The sequence below is a fragment of the Copidosoma floridanum genome, unplaced genomic scaffold, assembly GCF_036245765.1.
Source record: "Copidosoma floridanum isolate Cflo_tuat_1 unplaced genomic scaffold, Cflo_Japanese_pri ptg000013l, whole genome shotgun sequence".
NCBI classification, from domain to species: Eukaryota; Metazoa; Arthropoda; class Insecta; order Hymenoptera; family Encyrtidae; genus Copidosoma; species Copidosoma floridanum.
Window position 1 is genome coordinate 19,744,046 of NW_028321890.1, and position 20,773 is coordinate 19,764,818.

Below are 20,773 nucleotides of genomic sequence, written 5' to 3' on the forward strand. Positions count from 1 at the left end.
TAGGCACTTCAGTGTTGTGAGTTTTTCCTCATCGGATTTCGATATCGCTTTTATTTATCGATATGGCGATATATTATCACCAAAAATAACAATAAAAAACATCGCCTATCGAGCGTCAAAATAACGATAAGTACCGGGCATCACTAGATTTCATACCCGATACCATATACCACTGTATTATTTTTGTATAGGATTATACAATTGATGTAAGTATTACGCTGTGCCGACCCGTATGGTATACTTCCACGATTAAAACAAAAGACATCAGTTGCCAAAAAATGTACATTATGTTGTGTAGGTTGAGAGTTTACCTTACACCATCTGAAATCAGTGAAATTAAGTTAGAATGCTAACTAGTTATATAACAGCAAATTTATGAAAACTAACCTCACATTGAGAAACTGAATTCATTGTATTGTTAATCAATATTTTTATTTCATTAAATGTCATGCATTGAAGTTATTGCAGTCCTACTATTGTTAAAAAAAGTATCTTGTAATTAAAAAAAAATCATACAGAAATGTATTTTCTAACATATTTAATAACGTGTGAAAAGAGCCTAGCTTTTTATGAGAACCATCAATAACTAGTAGCAACTATTTCAAAAGTTGTGGAAAGAAAGTATCATATATGGTTTCAACTTCATGAAAAAATTGAGGACATCAATTTTAACTTAGTTCTATAAAAATGAGTGCAACAAAACTTTACAATTTAAAAAGTTTTGACTAAAAAAATTAAAACTCCAGCTGAACATTATCAGGTGTTTAGGTGTCCTGCTTACATAAAAGTACTTATGGTGAAATCAAAAAATTTTCAGGTACTTAGAGCTGTTAAAAAAATAACTACAATAGTAGGCTTCAATCAAACAGGCTACTCTGGCGCTCATTAGGAACAAAGGTTTCCAAATTTCAGGTATACGAAGTTTTAAAAAACTTAGTTGACAAAAACTGCTACAAATATAACACCTACGGAATCTACTAAATTAAACAGAGAACTTAAAAAACTAGGTGAAAAACTTGTTATTGTACTGGCTCTCTTAAAATGGGTGAAATATGTTTACATCTGATATATGAGAAAAACCAAATCCATTAAATACCACTGTATGTTGAACCAGACTGGTCAACAAATGTTTTACAAACAAAGAAAAGCCTGTATTAATAAAAATATACTACTTGGTATAGAGACTTGAGTTTGCAATCATTAATGAACATAATTTGGATGTTTGCCAACGCACACAGGGTGCAAAAATAATCTGATGATTAACTGAGTTTTATTGGTAGGTGACATATTTGATAGTTACTCAAATAAGGTAATGAAAATCAAGACAAGATCAATCACAACGTTTCAAATAAAAACTCTTGATGAATCGAATAAGTTTTCTCTGAAGATAGTTTCAAAACAAAATTTTACATTAAAAACTCTAAAGACTTCATGAAAGTATGGAGGCAGGTAAGACACAGATAAAAAAAAATCATTTTAAGATGCAAATACTTACAGAGAGGCTATTGGCAATTTTCTTATACAGGATAAAGACTATATATAGCATTGACAGTTGCTCAAGTTGATTACTTGTCCAGATTCAACTTGAAGCATCAAAAGACTGGAAAAATTTAAAAGACACTGAGAAGCAAAAATAATGACCTGCTTGTGTGACATACAACTTTAGAGACAAAATATTCAACCATAATAATATTTCCAGTCTTGCTAGAGCGCTCGTACCGGACGCACGCTTTCTGCGCACGCCCGTTACGCATCGCTCTTACTCAGACTTGAGTTCTTGAGTTCTCTCTAAACGGCCCTTTTCAGGGCTACCTATATATCTCTTTCCGTAAACGCGACTTAGTCGCGCCGCGCGACTGTGTTTCCGCTAAATTCTACACCCGCGTACACGCCGCCCTCAGGGGTGGCCCGTATGGCTTGCCCTTCTCAAGGGTATAGTCAAACAAATTCTGCGGTGGCTAGTCCACAACCCAAGGTCAATATGATCAACTCTTTTGATGCGCTGTTATCCGAAACAGACACATCTTCCGAATTGCCCGCGCTCCATAGTGCAAGTGTCAGTGCTAGTGCGAGTGTCAACAGTGCCCTCCATTTCCCTCCGATGTCCAGCATGACTGACAGCCGGCCAGCAGATCTGCAATCCCTCGAGCCAAATGGACGAGACCCTTGCGACAACCGAATCAATCAACGGGAACACAGCCCGCTCTCCCTTGGCGATACACTGGCCAAAATCACAGCTGAACTCGCCGAACTCCGGCAACGGAACGTGTACCTGGAGAAGATTACGAGTGAGTACTCTATCCAGCTGGAAAAATCCAACCAGCAAATTGCTAAACTTGTCCAATCCAACGAGGAGAAGGACAATATTATCGCGGCTATTTATACAAAGCCCCCCCGCGCAGTGGAAAACATCCCGGTAAAAATTCCGGATTTTATCTCTCCGTCACCCGCAAACCGCGACCCTTTAAGCCTGCTAAATCCCTCCACTTCAGGAACGAAGCAGCCCCCTCCCATGCCCAGCCCTAGGCCAGTGGTAAATGCCTCCACAAATTCGGCCGTAAAAAAACCCGCCGCAAAGAGAAGGCGTACAAAGCTAGTGACCAACGTGTCACTATCTAGCTCCGAACTCTCCGATATGGAGTTTGAAGAGTCTCGCGACTCCCAACCCCCACAAAGCTCCTCCCAAGCAGGGAAAAACGCGTTTGACGGTCACCTCGAGGACCCAGCGCATGCAGAAACGCAAGAGACTGCTAATATCCCCAAAAAAAAGGCCCCGCCTCCCATCACGATCTTGGACCAAAGACTCTGGCCCAAAATCAATAAAGCCCTCATCGAGGAGAAAATCCCTGTCCGCCGTGTTACAACCACATCTCAGGGTACTCGCGTGTACCCTGATGACGTCGACAGCTTCCATCGTATCGTCCACGACCTTGAAGAGAAAAAGGTCGAATTCACCACCCATCAGCTTCACGAGGACCGTGAAATGATAGTCGTCATCCGTGGAGTCAACATCGGCTACACAGATGCAGAAATCCTGGAGATGATCCAGGAAAAAGTACCATCCGCCCGCCGTGTCTATCGCATGACCAAAGGTGACCGAACCTGGTCATTAGTCACTGTGTACCTAGATGCATCAGATGTCAGATCCCACGACATCTACAACATCAGGTCTCTCGGGGGCACTTCTGTCAGAGTAGAACAGAAGCGAAAGTCAAACGACATCCCCCAGTGCCGTCGCTGCCAAAAATTCAATCACACGGCGGCCTACTGCCGTGCGGCCTTCGTTTGTGGTTTCTGCAGCTTAAACCACGCCACCGCAACGTGTCCAAAAAAGGACAAGGACCAAGTCACCCCTCGCTGTGCAAACTGCAATGGCGAACACCGCGCCTTCTACCGGGGTTGTCCAAAAATCCCCTAAAAAGGAGCTCATGCCCCCAAGAAAAGTACTGCCCCTCCTCCCCCTTTTGGGAGAGCTCCCCCTCGGACAACAGCCCAAGGCTCGAACATCACTCGCCCGGGGATGTCATACGCGAAGGTGGCATCCTCTCAACAACATCGAACAGGAGCCCCTCCCCCGACTCCCCTGCTCAACACACCCCCGACCACCGAGACAATCCTCCACTCAATAATGACCCTACTGACTCGCCTCGACCAAAGGGTGTCCGGACTAGAGGGAAACAAAACAGTAGCACGATAGATAAAGACTTCACACTACTTAACTGGAACGCGAACAGCATTACACACAAAACGACTGAACTTGTACACGTACTTCAGACCAGAAACATAGACGTTGCATGCATAACCGAGACACACCTAGACAACACAAAGTCACTGTACATACACAACTACACGGCCCACAGAAGAGATAGACGCGACCAATCACATGGCGGAGTGGTTATCCTTGTACGCAAGGGCATCCGCCATCGAGTCATCAGTACGGACGCTGCCAACTGCGAAGCAATTGGAATCGAAGTATATACCACTACATCCTCTTCCATTAGAATTATCTGCCTCTATTCCCCTCCCACGGTTGATCCTACCCTCCAATGCATAAACTCTCTGTTTGACTCCAACATCCCTACGATCGTGGCTGGCGACTTGAACGCCAAGCACAAATCGTGGGGGTGCAAACACGAGAATCCCAAAGGACGCTCCCTTCTCAAACACTTGCGTAACCTCAACATCAATATTGAGGTTCCGAGCGAACCAACTCACTATCCAAGCTCCCCAGACCAGGACCCCGACATTCTAGACATATTCCTAACGAAAAACTTAACCATCCCCACGGAACCAAGAACTTCTCCTGACCTCCCCTGTAACCATAACCCAGTCTACCTAGATATCCCTAGATCCCTTCTCACCGTACCCGTCACCACCAGCCGCATAGACTGGGTCCACCTTGCGTATAACCTCGAATCCTCTCCATTCAAATGTTGCCCCATTAGGTCCCAAACGGAACTCGACATAGCAGTAGACGAACTCACTGACGAACTCAACAGTTGCACACACAAAGCCACCACAACAACCACAGCTCCCCAACATACACTCAAACTCCCCCGCGACCTCCTGCGCCTCATCAAGGAGAAGAAAAGAGTCCAGAAACTCTGGCAAAAGAGGAGAACCCCCGAACTTAAAGTTCACCTTAACTCCCTTGAAAGGAAAGTCAAATCCCAAGTCTTCGAATTCCGAAACAAGGAATTTAACAAATTCATAGCCGAGGCAGAGTCCCACCCAAGAAATGCTTGGAAGGTCGTTAAAAAACTCCGTAACAAACGGCCTTCCCTCCCCCCCCCTTCAACAAGGGAACAAACTCTACTCGCTAGACTCGGACAAAGCAGAGATCTTTGCAGACTCGCTGCAAAATCAATGCTCCCCCAACCTTAGCGCCGAAGAACTAGCGCAGGAACACGCGAGGATCACCCACACAGTGCAGCAACAGGTCCTTGACAATCCAGATTTCGAACACTGCACACCCTTCGAAATCAGAGGCATCATCCGATCCCTAAAAACTCGAAAAGCCCCTGGCAGTGACGGTATCTCCAATAGCGTCCTGAAAATCCTCCCTCAAAAATTCATCACGGCGATTTGCAACATCACCAACGCCGTGATGCGCCTTCGTTATTTCCCAAATGCGTGGAAGGTGGCTACAGTCATCTGTCTCCCGAAGCCGGGAAAACCCCTCAGCAACCCCGCGAGCCACAGACCCATTAGCCTACTCTCATCGCCCAGTAAAATCACTGAAAGCGTCATTCTCACCCGCCTAAACAAGCACGCCACGGAAAATAACATCCTTCCAGACGTGCAGTACGGTTTTAGAGCCAGACATTCGGCAGTTCACCAGCTTCTGAGAGTCACCGAAGACCTCTCCGATAGCCTCATCCACAAAAACTTCACCGCGATAGCTTTCCTAGATGTACAGCAGGCCTTCGACAGAGTTTGGCACGAGGGCCTCCTGTACAAGCTTATACAGCTAGGTTTTCCACACTACCTTATAGGCACTGTCAAATCTTACCTCTCGGACAGATTTATCCGCGTTAAAGTAGGCGACTCCCTCTCCGACCCCCGCCAAATTACCTCCGGAGTCCCCCAAGGCTCCAAACTTTCACCCACCCTTTTCAACATATTTTGCCACGACCTGCCCCAGCGCGAAAACATCAACACGTACGTCTACGCAGACGACGTCGCGGTCAGCTGTACGTCAAAACAACACTCTCGGTGCACCACCCCTCTAAACGAGCACATCATCACTCTACTCAACTGGTATAGTCTTTGGAAACTGGTCGTAAATGAGGCAAAGACTATAGCCATGCTCGTCTCCTGGAAAAATCCCAGGAAGAAATTGCAGAAAATAAGGGTCAACGGAGTAGATATCGACTGGAGCTACTCCGCCAAGTACCTTGGCGTAACGCTAGACCGTCGACTCACGTACGTTCGGCACATCAACAGCACCCGCGGAAAGGCATATGGAGCCTTCGTGCAACTAAAGCCCTTCTTCAACAACAAAGCCGTCTCCCAGAAGACCAAGCTGCGCACCTTCAACGCCATCATCAAAAGCATTAGCACCTACGCGATACCAACGTGGGGCGCTGCAAAGGGAAACCGACTACAGGGCATCCAGGGCCCTTTCATGAAGATACTGAGGTCGGTCCTGGGTATTCCGTGGTACATCAGGAATACTCAGATTATCAAGGAGTTTAACATCGTCCCTCCAATACAAGCAGCCCCCGTCCTTGCGTCTAAAATCCGCGCCTCCATTACGGACCACCCAAACCCCACCATCGCCGCACTCGCGAACCTCCAACCCGGTCGCTTCGACCTTATAAGACGTCCCTGCGCTCTAGCACAGAACCCCGAAGACCATCAATACACTCTAGGTCTTCAATCCCCCCTGCTTCCATCGGATGCATCATCTCCATCTCCATGATCTCGACGAAACGAACGCGACTTCAATTCGTGCGCTCCCTTCAGGAGCACCCTTCTATCCGCCGTATCCTCTACGGCCTCAACCCTATACAACACTTACACTAATCACAAGTACGCTTCCAAATACACAATACCCAGCGGACTCACACATTTACACACACACACACACACATACAATAACACAAAATTCAAGCTTCTCTAACTCTATTCCGGCGCAAGCCAAGACTCGAGCTTCGCCCAGATGCGTAAGTGCCCCCTCCTCTCATCTCTTCGAGAGCGAGTCGGCCTCCGAAATTCTCCGTTATTTTCCTTTTTCTTTCTCCTCTTATGCCCTTTTGTCTTCTAGGGGAGTGGTCCTCACGGACCTGTCCCATGCGGGGAGGTTAGTTTTTAGTCGGTAGGCACACCGGGTGAATCCGACACTACCACCGGATTAGCTGGGGTGTCTATGAAGATTTTCCCCTCCCCGCTCCATCAAACAAAAAAAAAAAAAAAAAAAAAAAAATAATATTTCAAATTGATCCCATTATGTAAAAAAGCCATTGCCGTATTATGAATTGATCTACTATGTGATTTCAAAAATAATTCTTGTCACTCAATGGCGAGATAACTAATATATATAACTATTAAATGTACTCAAATGAATAGATCAAAATTAAAAAACTTTGAATCTTTATTTTAACTTGAAGTGAGAAATAAGGTCTAAAAAGTGAGATGGCATCATCTATCCACATATAGCTTGTATGAAATAATTAAGTATAAAAACTTTATTATTTTATACTTGATGGGATCTCTTTTTATTTATAACTAGATTTTATGTACAATTTAGTAATGATTACTATGAATAAAAAACAATTGCCCTTGTATGGTAAAATTTCGTTTTTTTGAAAAGCAAACGCCTTTCCGCTGAACCACTGTGGGTAGCTGTCAAACATCTTAACTTGTTTTTTTTTTTTTTTTTTATACAGTCGATTCTTAATACAAACTTATTTTATGAAACTGACATTGAACTATTATGAAACACTATTGACTGAAAAATATAGTATAGTATAATTGTTTTGTTTAAGGTTTGAGGATATATTCATAAGGTGCAGGTATATAGATTAAAAATTTTATATTTTATTATAGTTTTTTTGAGGATACATGTTAATACAACAATTAAAAAAATATTTCCTTTTATAATCTATCTTAATGTTTATGTATATAAAATGAACTACCAATTAACAATATCGTAAATACTCATCTTTTGATTAAAATTTAATAGCATTGATTTCTTTAGGCATCAATGACATTGAGCATGTTACAACGACATTACACTGTACATGTATTCAATTTGTCATTGTTTTCATCAAGAGAAAAAAAAATTTCAACAAATATTCTTTGCTATCGAAATATCGAATTTTTCGAAGTAATTCGAACATATTCTTACATTTTTGGACCCATCTGTATTTTTACATTTATTAATATTTATTCTAGATTTTACCCTTTCATTACTTCATTATGTATTGTAATTGGGCAACTAAGTCACATAGTTTTAAAGCGCATCTAGCCGGCCCCAATAGAACACGCCATCATCAAAATCGCGTTCGTAGATCTCTCACCTGGGATCGAGGACTCAGCCCCGTTTTCGCTTACACAATTTGGAAAAACTTAAAAAAGTATCGCGTACGTAACGTTTAAATTTGTAAATCTGTACTTACTTGTGTCTACAATCCGTGTCTTCATTATGAACCACCCGAACCCGACCCTTGCCATATAAATTAATCCTATTCCTTAGAAGAAAATTGTGCAAGGCATCGACGAACAAAACCCTTCTGATATTTTTTTCAGCCAAAATTATTAACATTAAAGTCTTGAAAGTGTACGTAACTGACTGCTATAATTATTTAGAATGAATAATGAAAAATAAAAAAAGTGTGCAGCTGTTTACTTGCAATATTTGTTCTAATACTGCAGATAGTGAAGTGGTTCAATGTAAATCATTTTGATGGCTTGAAAATCGATGCCACTGCTTTATTAACTGGTAAAACATGGCATTGCTCTGAGTGTATCAAACTATTGGCTTAAAATTATAACATGATTTTCTAAGAAACTGCAACAAAAGATTGTGTAACAACTGCAGTTTAATCATTTTTTCATAAAATACAATCGAGAAAAAAACATTGTGTAAATATTTTAGAAGTAACAAGAATTAATTAGTACTTGAAACTTGTTGGCACAACCATTTTACGTGATAAAGAAGCAAAAACATTTAAAATTCTTTCAAATATATGAATACCATTCTATGCTTGTACAAAAATTCAAACACAAGATAAAGCTACTTTTATTACAACGATATATGATATATATATATTTTTATCATAAAGATATTATATAACTTACGTCAGTGAGTTACATCTGTAAGTGTGCCTTGTATCTGGTCTTGTCGTTGTAATATAAATACGATTTTGTGGTGTACGCTGCAGCCTCAAGTACAAACAAAGCTTATATAAAGTATCTTTGGGCAAGCTCAACCCCTGCTTAAACATCATGAGGCGAATTCCCTGATATTAGGTAAGAGATTCGGGTATGTTACTTTAGCCGGCTAGACATGCTCTAGTTTTATTATCATTCAGACTAAAAAAATATTCGTACATATCTCTTTTTCATTGTATGAAATTACACCGATGAAGACTTGATGATATTACGGATCATCCTCTTGTCAATTGAAATGCAAATATGAAAGACCACGGGAATAAATTAGTCGCTACAGGGAATGATTTTAATAGCAAACAACGCTTTCCCAAAAAATTCTTCCAAAAAAATGCCTTGAAAAAAAAAAAAAAAGGCGAAGTGCTAAAAAAATTCAGACATCTCCATTGTGAGAACCCATTAGTGTTGAAAAAGATGGTAGAGAATCCTGATTAGAACAACAAAAAAGTAAATGCAATAAATAAACCTTTAGCTTTCTCATTCTTAAATCTTAACATAAGAGGTCAGGAGTCAATAGTCAATGTTCTTGGGACGCGTCTTGAGGTAAACATATGCCACGATGAAGGCGAATACCGCAGCAATGGTCGGCAACACGTAAGTGAATACACGCTGCTTGATCTCGAGGAACTCCTTTTTGCGCTCCTTCTTTTGCTTGCTCGTCTCTTTCGTTTTGCCCTTCAACTGTCTCATAATGTTTGTTATCTGTTATCACTGCCGGTAGGATGTATACTGCAATGAAGTAATAGACAATAATTAAACACGGCTCTTATCACGTAGTATTCTTAAATACAATAAACAATAACATCCGAGTGTGCTCACGCTGGGTATACGTCAGAATCTGCTGGAATGTAACATAAAAATAAAAAAAAAAGAACAATAATTCACCGGCTACTTACTTTTATCAATTCTTTGGAGACTCGATTCTGTCGGTGAGAGCAAAATAATTACAACAGCTGCTTTGACGTATGCACGTATAGTTGCACGCGTTCTTCATATATACATACATACATACATACATATACGAATACGTATTTGTATGTTTGATTTTATCTTGAGTAAAAATTTTCAACTACTTATCTGTAGATATTTACACCATTAAAATGTACACCCACTTGTGTTCGGGATCTCGGCGTGTGCAACTGTGCATCTGTTAGTTTCTTTCACGGCTTTATCGAGCACTAACACTAAGTATACAAGTATAACACTACGCGACAATCTCAATTTTATTTCAACCACGTAGGCACGTAATCCAGATTATAGAATGACTCCGGGTACTCTACTACTCTCTCATCTCTCTTGTGTGCTGTACTGAAGAAACGTGTATTGCAATAAGTACATTAGTAATTTCTGATCGGGCTGTTCTGATTGGTGAAACTGGCAAATCATATCGTTTGGTCACGTTTTCAAAGAAACTACGACTGATGAGGACGTTTTAAAGTTCCACATAGGGTGCAAAAAGTTGATCGTTGACATCGTTGTTATGGTACCAAGGAAAATTTTCAATTTTTTTTATCATGCATCGTTTGAAATAGTTGTATTTTGTGCAAAGTATCATCTAATAAATGACATTAACTGGTTATTTCAAAAAACAATGATACACTTTTTTTGGACTGTTTTGATTTAAACATTTTTGGATATAGCACAGACAAGCGTCTGATAATATCAAACCAAACACAATTTTTTAGCTGCAAACAAATATTTTATTTACCATTGCTGTGAGAGTTTTATAACAGAACTGCAAAGTAATTTGCATACAATCTGTATACACACTATATGTGTAATTAAAATACAAGTGCATGAATAATATTATTGACGAGTTAACTTTAGGTTGAACATTGAAAACTATCAAATTCTAATTAAATCCATCAAAAGATTCAGTGGAAAATGGGGAGTAAAAAAATAACTTGTTATTTAAACTCTTGATCTGCTGTATATGTACAAAAGTAATCGTCCTTATATTTAGGATAATAACTTTTAACCAAAGACATATTGTATCACTAATTTAAGGCTTAATAAATAAGTTAAAATATAAATAAGAAATTTTTCTTTTGATCTAATTATATTTAAAACGAATTATAGGAAATTTTAATTTTTTTTTTGGTCAAAAGTTTTTCAGCTTTGATACGACGTATATATTACACTAAAAAATGTGATTATGAGAGTTTTTTTCTCTGCAGATATTCCTCCTAACCGTTGTCACGAAAAATTGTCGTCTGCTATATTGAACGTGGCTATATCCATCAGCTGATTTGATATATAATAATATACTTTGTATTGGCCAGGTGCATGTCATGCAGCGCCACTCTTCTTGGTGTCAAAATCGTATACATGCATGTTGTTCACTAGCTTCACTGCTCACGCTACAGTCTACACTGCATATCATTTTTTAGTTGAAGCCAGTGCTAGTACTGCTAGTGTACTGCTGCAACAAAAATGTTCCATTTTCGAAAGAGCGAGAAGGAGCTTTCAATATACCTATGGGTTGACAAGTTGAACGAATAATCCATTGCATTACATTTAAGTATTACACATGTACACAGAGTCAGACGGAGCACGCAATTCGTGAGGACGAACGTCGGAGTAAGGTTATGATGGGCCTGGTGCGCTTATCTATACGTGGAGCCCGTGTGGGCTCTAAAATCTGACAGATTATAAAGCTGCTTTCAAGGTAAGAGATGCTCATGTAAACTTATGTAATTTTGCTGTTTAGTGGATTTGTTATCGATAAATATGTGTATTGCACTTGGTGGGCTTGCCTCACTTTTAGTCGACGTCCACTCGTGTGTAAAAATGTGGGTGGGAAAAGTTTGGACTGTGCAAAAACGAGAAGGCGTTGGGTACTTAAAATGAAGGCTGTACAGTTTTTTTTTTAAATTTGGCGTGGTGGTGTGTTGTAGCGTCTCTTACGAATAGAGGAACGATGATTTTGTATTATTCTGATGGTCAGTTAAATTCATTAGCAATATAGATATTCTTTGACGATGTACATATACACAAGCTGTCAAGTAAATGTGCCTGTGATTATAATTGCTAATTCATTTTTTTAACATTTATGTAGTTGACCAATTGTCCTTGGTCTAAAATTTAAACTATGACAGAAGTTTTGAAGAATCGTTTAGTTTATTGATAAGCTAGTGTGTGTTGATATTAATTTAATTGAAAAAAATAATAATTTGTACACTTATATGATTAAAATTAAAAATCATAAGATATAATTTAAAGTGAATTGAAAAGTTGTAAATGTAAGAAATATCTTGTTGGTTGTTTCAGATGAAATGCAATTGTTACTTATAGCCAAAAATTTATTTTAAAATGAATTGGAAGAGATACGAAGAAAGTTTTATTAGTCCAACGGTCGGTGCAGCTACAAAAGCTGAAGAAAATTTTAATAAAATGAATCAACACAACGGTGTCAGTGTGAGAACGTTAATAAAATTAAATGCAAATGATGCTAAGGAGTTTTTTTGTGGCTGGGGAGCTGCTGTGATTAATGTTACTGTTACTTATCCAGTGAATAAAATAATATTTCGTCAGGTAAAATCAATATTATAAACCATGATTAAATGATATGTATACTTTATTTAATGTTGACATTACGTTGATGTATTGCAGATGCTAGAAGGAGTACCTGTTATGACTGCTATCCAACAGCTTTCACACGAAGGAATCAAAACATTGTATCGTGGAATACTACCTCCTTTATGTCAAAAAACTATTTCTGTTAGTTTAATGTTTAGCTTGTATGAGGGCTGCAGACAGAGGCTGTACATATTGACAAAGCAAGAAACCTTTTCAAAAGTATTTGCGGCCAATTTTGCGGGTACGTGTGAAGCAGTTTTGATGCCCTTAGAGAGGGTTCAAACCCTACTGCAAGACAGAGGACATCATCACAAGTTCAAAAACACACCACACGCATTTAGTGTTCTTTTACGAAAATATGGCCTTTCCGAATGTTATAGAGGCTTAGTACCTATTATATACAGAAATGGATTATCTAATCTTATGTTTTTCACCCTCCGAGAGCAGTCAATCAAGATTCGTGGGCCCAAAAACTCCACAATGAGTAATTTTATTAGTGGTGCGCTTATTGGTGGTGTTACAAGTACATTTTTTTATCCCGTTAACGTTATTAAGGTTCACATGCAGTCGAAAATAGGAGGTGATTTTGAAAAGTTTACAAAATGTGTTCGAGAAGTTTACTTGCTGAGGAATAGAAGCATTACAAGTTTTTACAAGGGGGTGCACTTAAATTTCATAAGATCGTTTATTAGTTGGGGAGTCATTAATGCTTCCTACGATTCACTCAAAACATTGTTTTTTGAATAGTTATCAATTTTCTTAATTTGTAAAGGAATGTGTGATTAGATTCTCTTAATTAATTAAAAGGTTGCATGACGACATGTTAGGTGATTCAATTAATTTTTATTGTAAATAAACTTCGATTGTTATTCAGGATGATTTTTTCCTGATTGATCAGTCGATATTAGTAAAGGAATATCGTTAAATTCTATTATAACATTCTTTGTATGTATATATTTTAAAAATTTAATGGTCAATTTCTTATTGTTTGTAGTTAAAGTGACATTATGTATGAATTAAAGAATAATTATGAATTCAATGATTTGAAACTGCCATTTTAAGTTTACAAAAAAATAATTTAAGGTATCTTAGATTTTTATTAGTTTTTTAAATTATAAAGACATTGAAATACAACAAATATTATGTTATAACTTTTACGAATTATTTTTTTTTTACCATAAATCCTTTATTATATTAAGTTAATTTATTTAAAGATGTTTATAAAGAATGTCAAAACAACTGAACTTGCTTAACATTGCTGCGGAACTGTAACTTAACTTGGAGGAACTTCAAGTTTCAGCCATAGGCTCCAGCTGATGATATTTCTAAAAAATTCATGGCTTCTGCATAAAGACATTTCATTGTGAATGATTTATTGATAACTGTTTATTTATTTACTTATTTATTATTAAATTTTAATCATAATTTTGATTGATATATTATTACTGTGTACTTTAAATGGTGTATTGTATTCTGGAGAGGAAAATTTGATGTGTAGGAAAAAACGAAATTTTGGCTATATACTTACTTGCGATAAGAATTTACAAAATATTTAAGTTTTGCAATACCTGTTCATTTCGTTTCATCAAAAAGAAATGTTTTCATGTAGGATGACTTTACTTAGACTCAAAATATTAATTGAACAATTCATTTATCAGTGCCATCACAACGTTCAAATATTAGGATATCCTATGTACAAACAAATAAATACACATTTGGCAAAAACCAATTTGTACCTGAAAAAAAAATCACTCATCAATTAAGTACTGAAAACTATTCCTGTGGTAAATGTTTACTATTTTTAATTGACTTGATGTTGTAGACCTCGCTTTTATTGTATACAAGTATAGTCCTGTAGGTATATTAATTATCTATAAAAATTAAACAGATTAATTCCATCAGTGCATCTATAAAATTCCAATGGGAGATGTAAGTACCTACTTGAGTACTGAGAGTCCTGAGTTCAAGCCAAGCCAAGCGCGAAACGCGAGCAGAGAGTAAAAAATATCTATACTCTTCTTTACAAGCATCGGAAAAAAAATGTGAAGCAATCGAGTCGAAACAAGTCTTTGTTTTTGACAAAATAAGTAAGTAAGTAAGTATTTAAACTAAACACGTTTTAAGTGGTATTCCGTAACTAGTTTGCTGTACATCAGCCTAAGTATGTTACACCATAAGCTCACACAGTGAAAAAAAGTTACACGGAATACCACCCCTGCAGTCGTAGCCGCGGTCACGCAATTACACTTGCAATGAATCTACAGGTGTATGTATACCTACTTACTCACATAATATAATTTTCTAGTTCGCGATCGCCATAAAAAAGTGTGAACGTAGTTAAAACACTCGTAGTTTTGTGTTTATGTATGTTCTTGGAGATACCTACTTTGTGCGTGGGACAAGAGTTCACAAAAGAGCTAAAATACCTACACTGACTTATTTTGTGGAGCGAAGCGAAGGCTAACCTCCGCTTGTTATTGTGTACTCATTACCATTTAGTAAGAAAAAACACACCGGGCGTCCGGGCGCGCCGGCACCGCGTGCCATGTTTTCTTTCCTCGGCCACGCAGCCAAAAAAGCTTACCACGTATACAGTGGTCACGACGACCTCCCCAACGATACCCAGTCCGGAGGTCATGCCGTCGAGGCCGATAAATCATCGCCGTCGCCGGCCGCTGTAGATGGCAAGCCTCTCGACTCGATTACTCCGGATGGCGTATCACAGGAGACAGGGGCGCAGGTGGACCTCGTCGAGGAGGACGACGAAGGCTGCATCTATGCCTACGGCACGGTCAGCCTCGTGCACAACAGCTACGTGCTCATTGAGAACCGGCTGATGTGCGAGATGCAGCATGTCGTACCAGCTGACCTTAGGAAGGGCGACCGGGTCAAATATATGGCGTATCGGGCGAGCAAGGGCGAGGATCTGAAAGTGCGCAAGATCATCAGTAAAAGCGGACCCGATTGGGAAGAAGAGCTCGGCGTCCAGGATGGCGAGACCGAGCGCGACTTGACGGATGACAAGGACGACGATGGTGAGCCGCTGACCAGTTATCCCCCGAGAGATGAGGACGAAGCCGACGTAGGCGCGCCGGCTCCTAGGCCGGAGCCCAGGGTGCCCAGAAAGCTGGTTAGTGCACAGATGGGCAGGCAGCTCTGCATGCGTGTACATGTCGGCAGAGTGGACCAGAAAAAAGGCAGAAAGATGTATCTGGAAGACGGTACGCTCGTTAATCTGGACAACGTTGCTGCGGAGTTTGTACCCGTCGTTGGCGACTGGCTTCAGCTCGATTGTTTATTCAAGATCGACGGAGATGTGATGAATTTCAAGGGCGAGATAGTGGAGATAAAGACGGTCAAGCCTCTCAGAAGGTACAACAAGATGGGGAGGATCACAGATTTCAACGAAGAGCTGCAGTACGGCGTTGTTGATAGAAGCATTGTTTTTAACAAATTTGTTTGTCGAAATGGTTATCTGCCCTGTATAGGGGATAAGGTAATTGTGGAAAGTATCGAAAGCGATCAGGAAGGACTGCAGACGCGTTGGAGGGCACTCTCTGTAGTTCCAGTTGAAGATGTGAGTAATTTGAAAAAAAAAATTATTTCTCTCAAACTGTTTTGTTGTACAGCAATGCATTCAATTTAGTCATTTATGGCATTAACAGGTGACCAACAAGTATGATACATCAGCAATTAAAAAGGAACCCCAACTTCCTTACAACCAAATGAAAGATCTAATGGAAGATAAAGAAGACATTGAGATCACCAAAGATATAGTTATAAATTTAGATATTGGAACAACAACGTCGTTCGAAGTAAATGTCAAGAATAACGGCGTTTGCAAGCAAGTGATAATGAAATGTGCATTTTTGTCGCGAAGGTCAGACTCGCAGTTGATTCTTATTACACCGGAACGTGACGAAAAGGTAATATTAAATCCAGAAAGAGAAGTTACATATGTCATTAGATGCAAAGGTATGAAAGTTGGAGTATCCAAAGAGTTAATAATATTTAAATTTAGAAATTTCAAAATCGGACGCATCTGTGAAATAAATGTCAAAAGTAAGAAAACTTTCAATGTTCCCCCAAGTGTCAACTTGTTTAATTCTCAAATGGGTGGACGGCAATCAGTAATACCACAGGTGTATGAAGATGGCAGATACATAAGAGGTGTAAAGCCATACAAGCCTGCTAAATTTATTCCTGTGCGTCCTGTTACTTGGAAAATACCTCCTGTTCTGTGGTCAACTATCGATAGTATGATTCAGAATACTAAAACCCAGGTGGAATCAGAATTGGCTTTACAAGAAAAAATACCTTGCCTTAATATGCCACTGAGTTTTAACAACTACAAGCAACGGTTCAACTATTTGCTGTACTTGGAAGAAATTGCAATGGTCCTTGATATGAAGCGATTTAGTATGGAAAGTGCTGTGTTGCATAGAAATGGAGAATATATGACCCTCAACGTTCCTGGTCTTGCTGAAAAACGTCCTTCGCTAATTATTGGAGATCGCGTTATTATAAATTACAAATGGGAAACGGGTATTTATTACAGTTTTATCATTGATGCAACCATAAATTCCATACTTTTAACTCTCATGATTTAACATAGAAAAATTGATTGAAGTATAAGAAACGTAACTTTTTTTATAACAAATAAAAATTTTTTTGCTTAGAGTCCAAGTGCTACGAAGGTTTTATCCATAAAATAAAATGTTCGGACGTGTATTTAAAGTTTAACGCCGTTTTTCACGAGATCTATGATGGCGAGGAATGCACAGTGGGCTTCAGAGCTTCGACCACAGTTCTCCAACGATGTCATGCGGCCATTGGCACCGTGATTAAGAATCTTGGCCCCGATTTTCTTTTTCCACAAAAAGTAGAGCAGAAGGAACCCCAGTACAACTTCGTGGACGTGAGTGACGGAGAAGCCAAAGAACTAGAACTACCGAATTTGTTTAACTCGGAAGATCGTATAAAGCTCATAGAGTCAATCCTTTACAAGAGAGAACTCAAGTGGTTTAACAAAAAGCTCAACCCCTACCAGAAAGAAGCGGTGAAAAATATTCTGAGGGGCCTTGCGCGCCCGTTGCCCTATGTCATTTTTGGTCCACCAGGAACTGGAAAAACCATAACAGTGGTAGAGGCCATTTTACAGATTTACTACACTATTACAGAGAGTCGAATTCTCATAGCTACGCCGTCAAATAGCTCGGCTAATCTTATTACAGAAAGATTGTTAGATGCCAGAGTACTTCAGCCTGGTGATTTGGTAAGTGTATATTCATATCATGCGCTAAAATATGATTATTATTTTACAAGTAGATTTAAAAAGTGAATGAATATATCATAGGTACGTCTAGTGGCCTATCACTACTTGGACAGCGACATGATACCCGAGCTTTTGCTTCCCTTCTGCGTTACTGCTGACATCGCTGAAGAGGGAACACGCACCGACATCAACCGAGCAGATCCTCGTGGTTGTCAAACTCAAGTGACGTTGAAAACTCTCTGCCGTCATCGGATAATCATTGGAACATGTTCAGCTCTTGGAATATTATACAATATGGGCTGCAAACCTGGCCACTTTACTCATTTATTTGTTGACGAGGCTGGCCAAGCCAGTGAGCCCGAAATTATGATCCCCTTGACCTTAGCACACAAGGACGTGACCCAAGTAATTCTAGCTGGAGATCCCAAGCAGCTTGGTCCAATCACTCAAAGCCGATTGGCCGGTTACTTTGGTCTCAATGACAGTTTTCTCGTAAGGTTACTGCAACAATTTCCCTATCAAAAGGATCTTGAAGGCTTTGAGACCGGGTATGATCCACGGTTGGTAACCAAATTGCTAATGAATTACAGAAGCTTGCCGGATTTGCTTGATTTGCCAAATAAATTGTTTTACGATGCTGAATTGATACCACAGGTACGCATAAAAGCTTAAAAACAACGCTCATAGTAATTTATTCTCTGCTTTCAATCATCAGTTAAATGACACGTGATGTAATTTACAGGTTGATCCCGAGTACAGTAAAGAAGCTCAGTTATTGGAGAAATTCGCTGACATGTTACCAAAGAGGCTTGGAGCTCCATCGCCAGTTACTTTCCATTGCGTGAACGGTACCAACATGCGAGATCCTGACAGCCCAAGTTGGTACAACCCAGAAGAAGCTACCCAAATTTACACTTACCTTGTAAAACTCTTGAGGTTTGGATTAAAATCGGATGATATCGGTATCATTACGCCATATGCCAAACAAGTATAAAAAACTTGTATTTTCAAGCTTTTGTTTAAAATTCTGTGAATTAATATTCCTCTAATGATTCAAACGACACGTAGGTTTTCACCATAAGAAATCTGTTGGCCAACTTGGACATTGATCTCCCAAAGGTTGGAAGTGTTGAGGAGTTTCAAGGACAGGAGAGAAAAGTAATTCTGCTGTCAACGGTCAGAACTTCTGAAGATAAGGTCAAGAATGACATACGACACTCGCTTGGTTTCGTTGCAGCGCCTCAGCGATTAAATGTAGCAATAACGCGAGCCAGAGCTTTGCTCATAATCGTTGGTCATCCGAAACTCTTGCAGCAGGATGTTTATTGGAGAAGTGTTTTGGAGCACTGCAGCGCTCGGAGTGCCATTATCGGCCTTAACTTGGAATAAAATATGGTGAGATGTTTTGTAAAACTGTAAAATTTTCATTACCAAAGATATTAACATTAAGTCAAACATTTTATGTTTTCATATATTACGTCATTGACCCAAAGTAGTAATAATGTAATTTTATTGAAATTTTTAAAACTCAAGACAAAAATTTGTAAAAATTGCCTAATCAGGTTATATGCAGTTTTACAAAACAAAAAATAAAATTGTTAGTAAATTTTAGCACAAATTAATAAAACAGTATTTATTATTTCAATGCTATTTATTTGAAAATGTATTTCAACAATTTATGACTCAAAAAAAAAAATTAACACGTTTATGTATACTTTAAAAAAACCTACTCTTAAGTTGTATTCCAGTTTGTAAAACTAAAAAGGTGTTGCTAAGTATTTTTGTACCGTAAGTTTTTTAAATAAAATGTTATTTAAGTATCATCAAACTATCTAAAATCATTTTATGCCGAAATTTATTATAAAATCGATTAAAAGAAGCTAGCAATACTCGTTAAATAGTCAACACATACTTAAAGTGTCACGTACCTTCGACGTATAGTTTATGGCTTTTTTAGAAACTGGCAAATTTCACTATATCGAGTAATTTAACATTGAGCCCGAACATGTTATTATGTACTTAAACAGACTTTCATCACTTTTTAATAATAAAATAAGTACCTATCCCCGGAACTGTTAATGGTAATCCTTGGTAATGAGCTTTGATTCGTTTATTTTTTTCTATGCTATTGTAATTGACATTTTTTAGCCAACTCACTTAAGCCATTACATTTACCCATAGGAACCCAAGTAGTGGTACGTATGTGTATATATGTAAATGAATGAGTCGCTTCTCAAGCTTTTATTATAAATAATAACTACCTTTTAAATAATACCGTGTTGCATTAATTCACGAAAGTTTTTTACGAAAAACAACGGAACTCACATTTTTCCATTTAAAATAACATTGGAATTTCTGAGTTCCGTTGTTTTCGCTAGAGCCGTCGATGTGTAGTTATTATATAATATAGTAATCACTTCTAAGTAGTCATCTAAGTCATCGTACGTCACGTAATGAGCCATGGAGTGTCGCAACTGTATAAACTGTGATAAAAGTAGAAAATTTATATTTTTGGAGATCGATTAATTGGTAGAAGATAAAATGTAAACTTGCCGCCAATAGCACAGAGAACGTCAACTTTTTATTTTGTATTCATAAAATTAGTTGCGGCTGGTTTATAATCAATTACATGGCTCTACAGTTAAAATTATTTGGATCAGCGCCATCTAGCGTTGCGAATTTTTGAACTAAAAAGTGGCCCTAAACTTTTGACCCACAGCATTTGCGCTTAGAGCCATTTGGCCAATTATAAACCAGCCGCAACTCATTTTGTGGCTATAAAATGAAAAAATAACGATACATGTGTTTTGGGCGGCAAGTTAACAATCTATTTTCACTCGAAAATTTATCTTTAAAAGTATAAATACATGGGAGGTCGATTTTTTGGTAGAAAATAGATTGTTAACTAGCCGCCAAAAACACATGTCCTGTTATTTTTTGATTTTATAGCTACAAGATGAGTTGCGGCTGGTTTATAATTAGCTAAATGGCTCTAAGCGCTAATGCTGTGGGTCAAAAGTTTAG

At 38.7% G+C, this 20,773-nt stretch overlaps 3 protein-coding genes across 4 annotated transcripts; 2 read left to right on the plus strand and 1 right to left on the minus strand.

The window, feature by feature from the left end:
* Positions 1 to 8,528: 8,528 nt before the first annotated feature.
* Positions 8,529 to 10,211, minus strand: LOC106643803 (single-pass membrane and coiled-coil domain-containing protein 4 homolog). The gene is made up of 2 exons (XM_014359071.2): positions 9,792 to 10,211; positions 8,529 to 9,624 (listed from the first exon to the last, which is right to left on the minus strand). Exon 2 carries the CDS (start codon positions 9,583 to 9,585, stop codon positions 9,406 to 9,408), a length of 180 nt encoding a protein of 59 aa, XP_014214557.2. The 5' UTR covers positions 9,586 to 9,624; positions 9,792 to 10,211; the 3' UTR covers positions 8,529 to 9,405.
* Positions 10,212 to 11,265: 1,054 nt separating this feature from the next.
* On the plus strand, positions 11,266 to 13,543 carry LOC106643807 (mitochondrial nicotinamide adenine dinucleotide transporter SLC25A51). Of its 2 annotated transcripts, none has more exons than XM_014359078.2 (3): positions 11,266 to 11,563; positions 12,166 to 12,429; positions 12,508 to 13,543. In XM_014359078.2, the coding sequence occupies exons 2-3, from the start codon at positions 12,208 to 12,210 to the stop codon at positions 13,219 to 13,221; spliced, it is 936 nt and encodes a 311-aa protein (XP_014214564.2). In that variant the 5' UTR covers positions 11,266 to 11,563; positions 12,166 to 12,207; the 3' UTR covers positions 13,222 to 13,543. The 2 variants fall into 2 exon arrangements, with proteins under 2 accessions (XP_014214564.2, XP_014214563.2); XM_014359077.2 differs by lacking the exon at positions 11,266 to 11,563 and adding an exon at positions 11,643 to 11,837.
* Positions 13,544 to 15,019: 1,476 nt separating this feature from the next.
* Positions 15,020 to 19,212, plus strand: LOC106643785 (5'-3' RNA helicase armi-like). The gene is made up of 6 exons (XM_014359051.2): positions 15,020 to 16,051; positions 16,140 to 17,019; positions 17,154 to 17,749; positions 17,831 to 18,403; positions 18,492 to 18,737; positions 18,818 to 19,212. The coding sequence occupies exons 1-6, from the start codon at positions 15,020 to 15,022 to the stop codon at positions 19,136 to 19,138; spliced, it is 3,648 nt and encodes a 1,215-aa protein (XP_014214537.2). The 3' UTR covers positions 19,139 to 19,212.
* Positions 19,213 to 20,773: the final 1,561 nt, after the last annotated feature.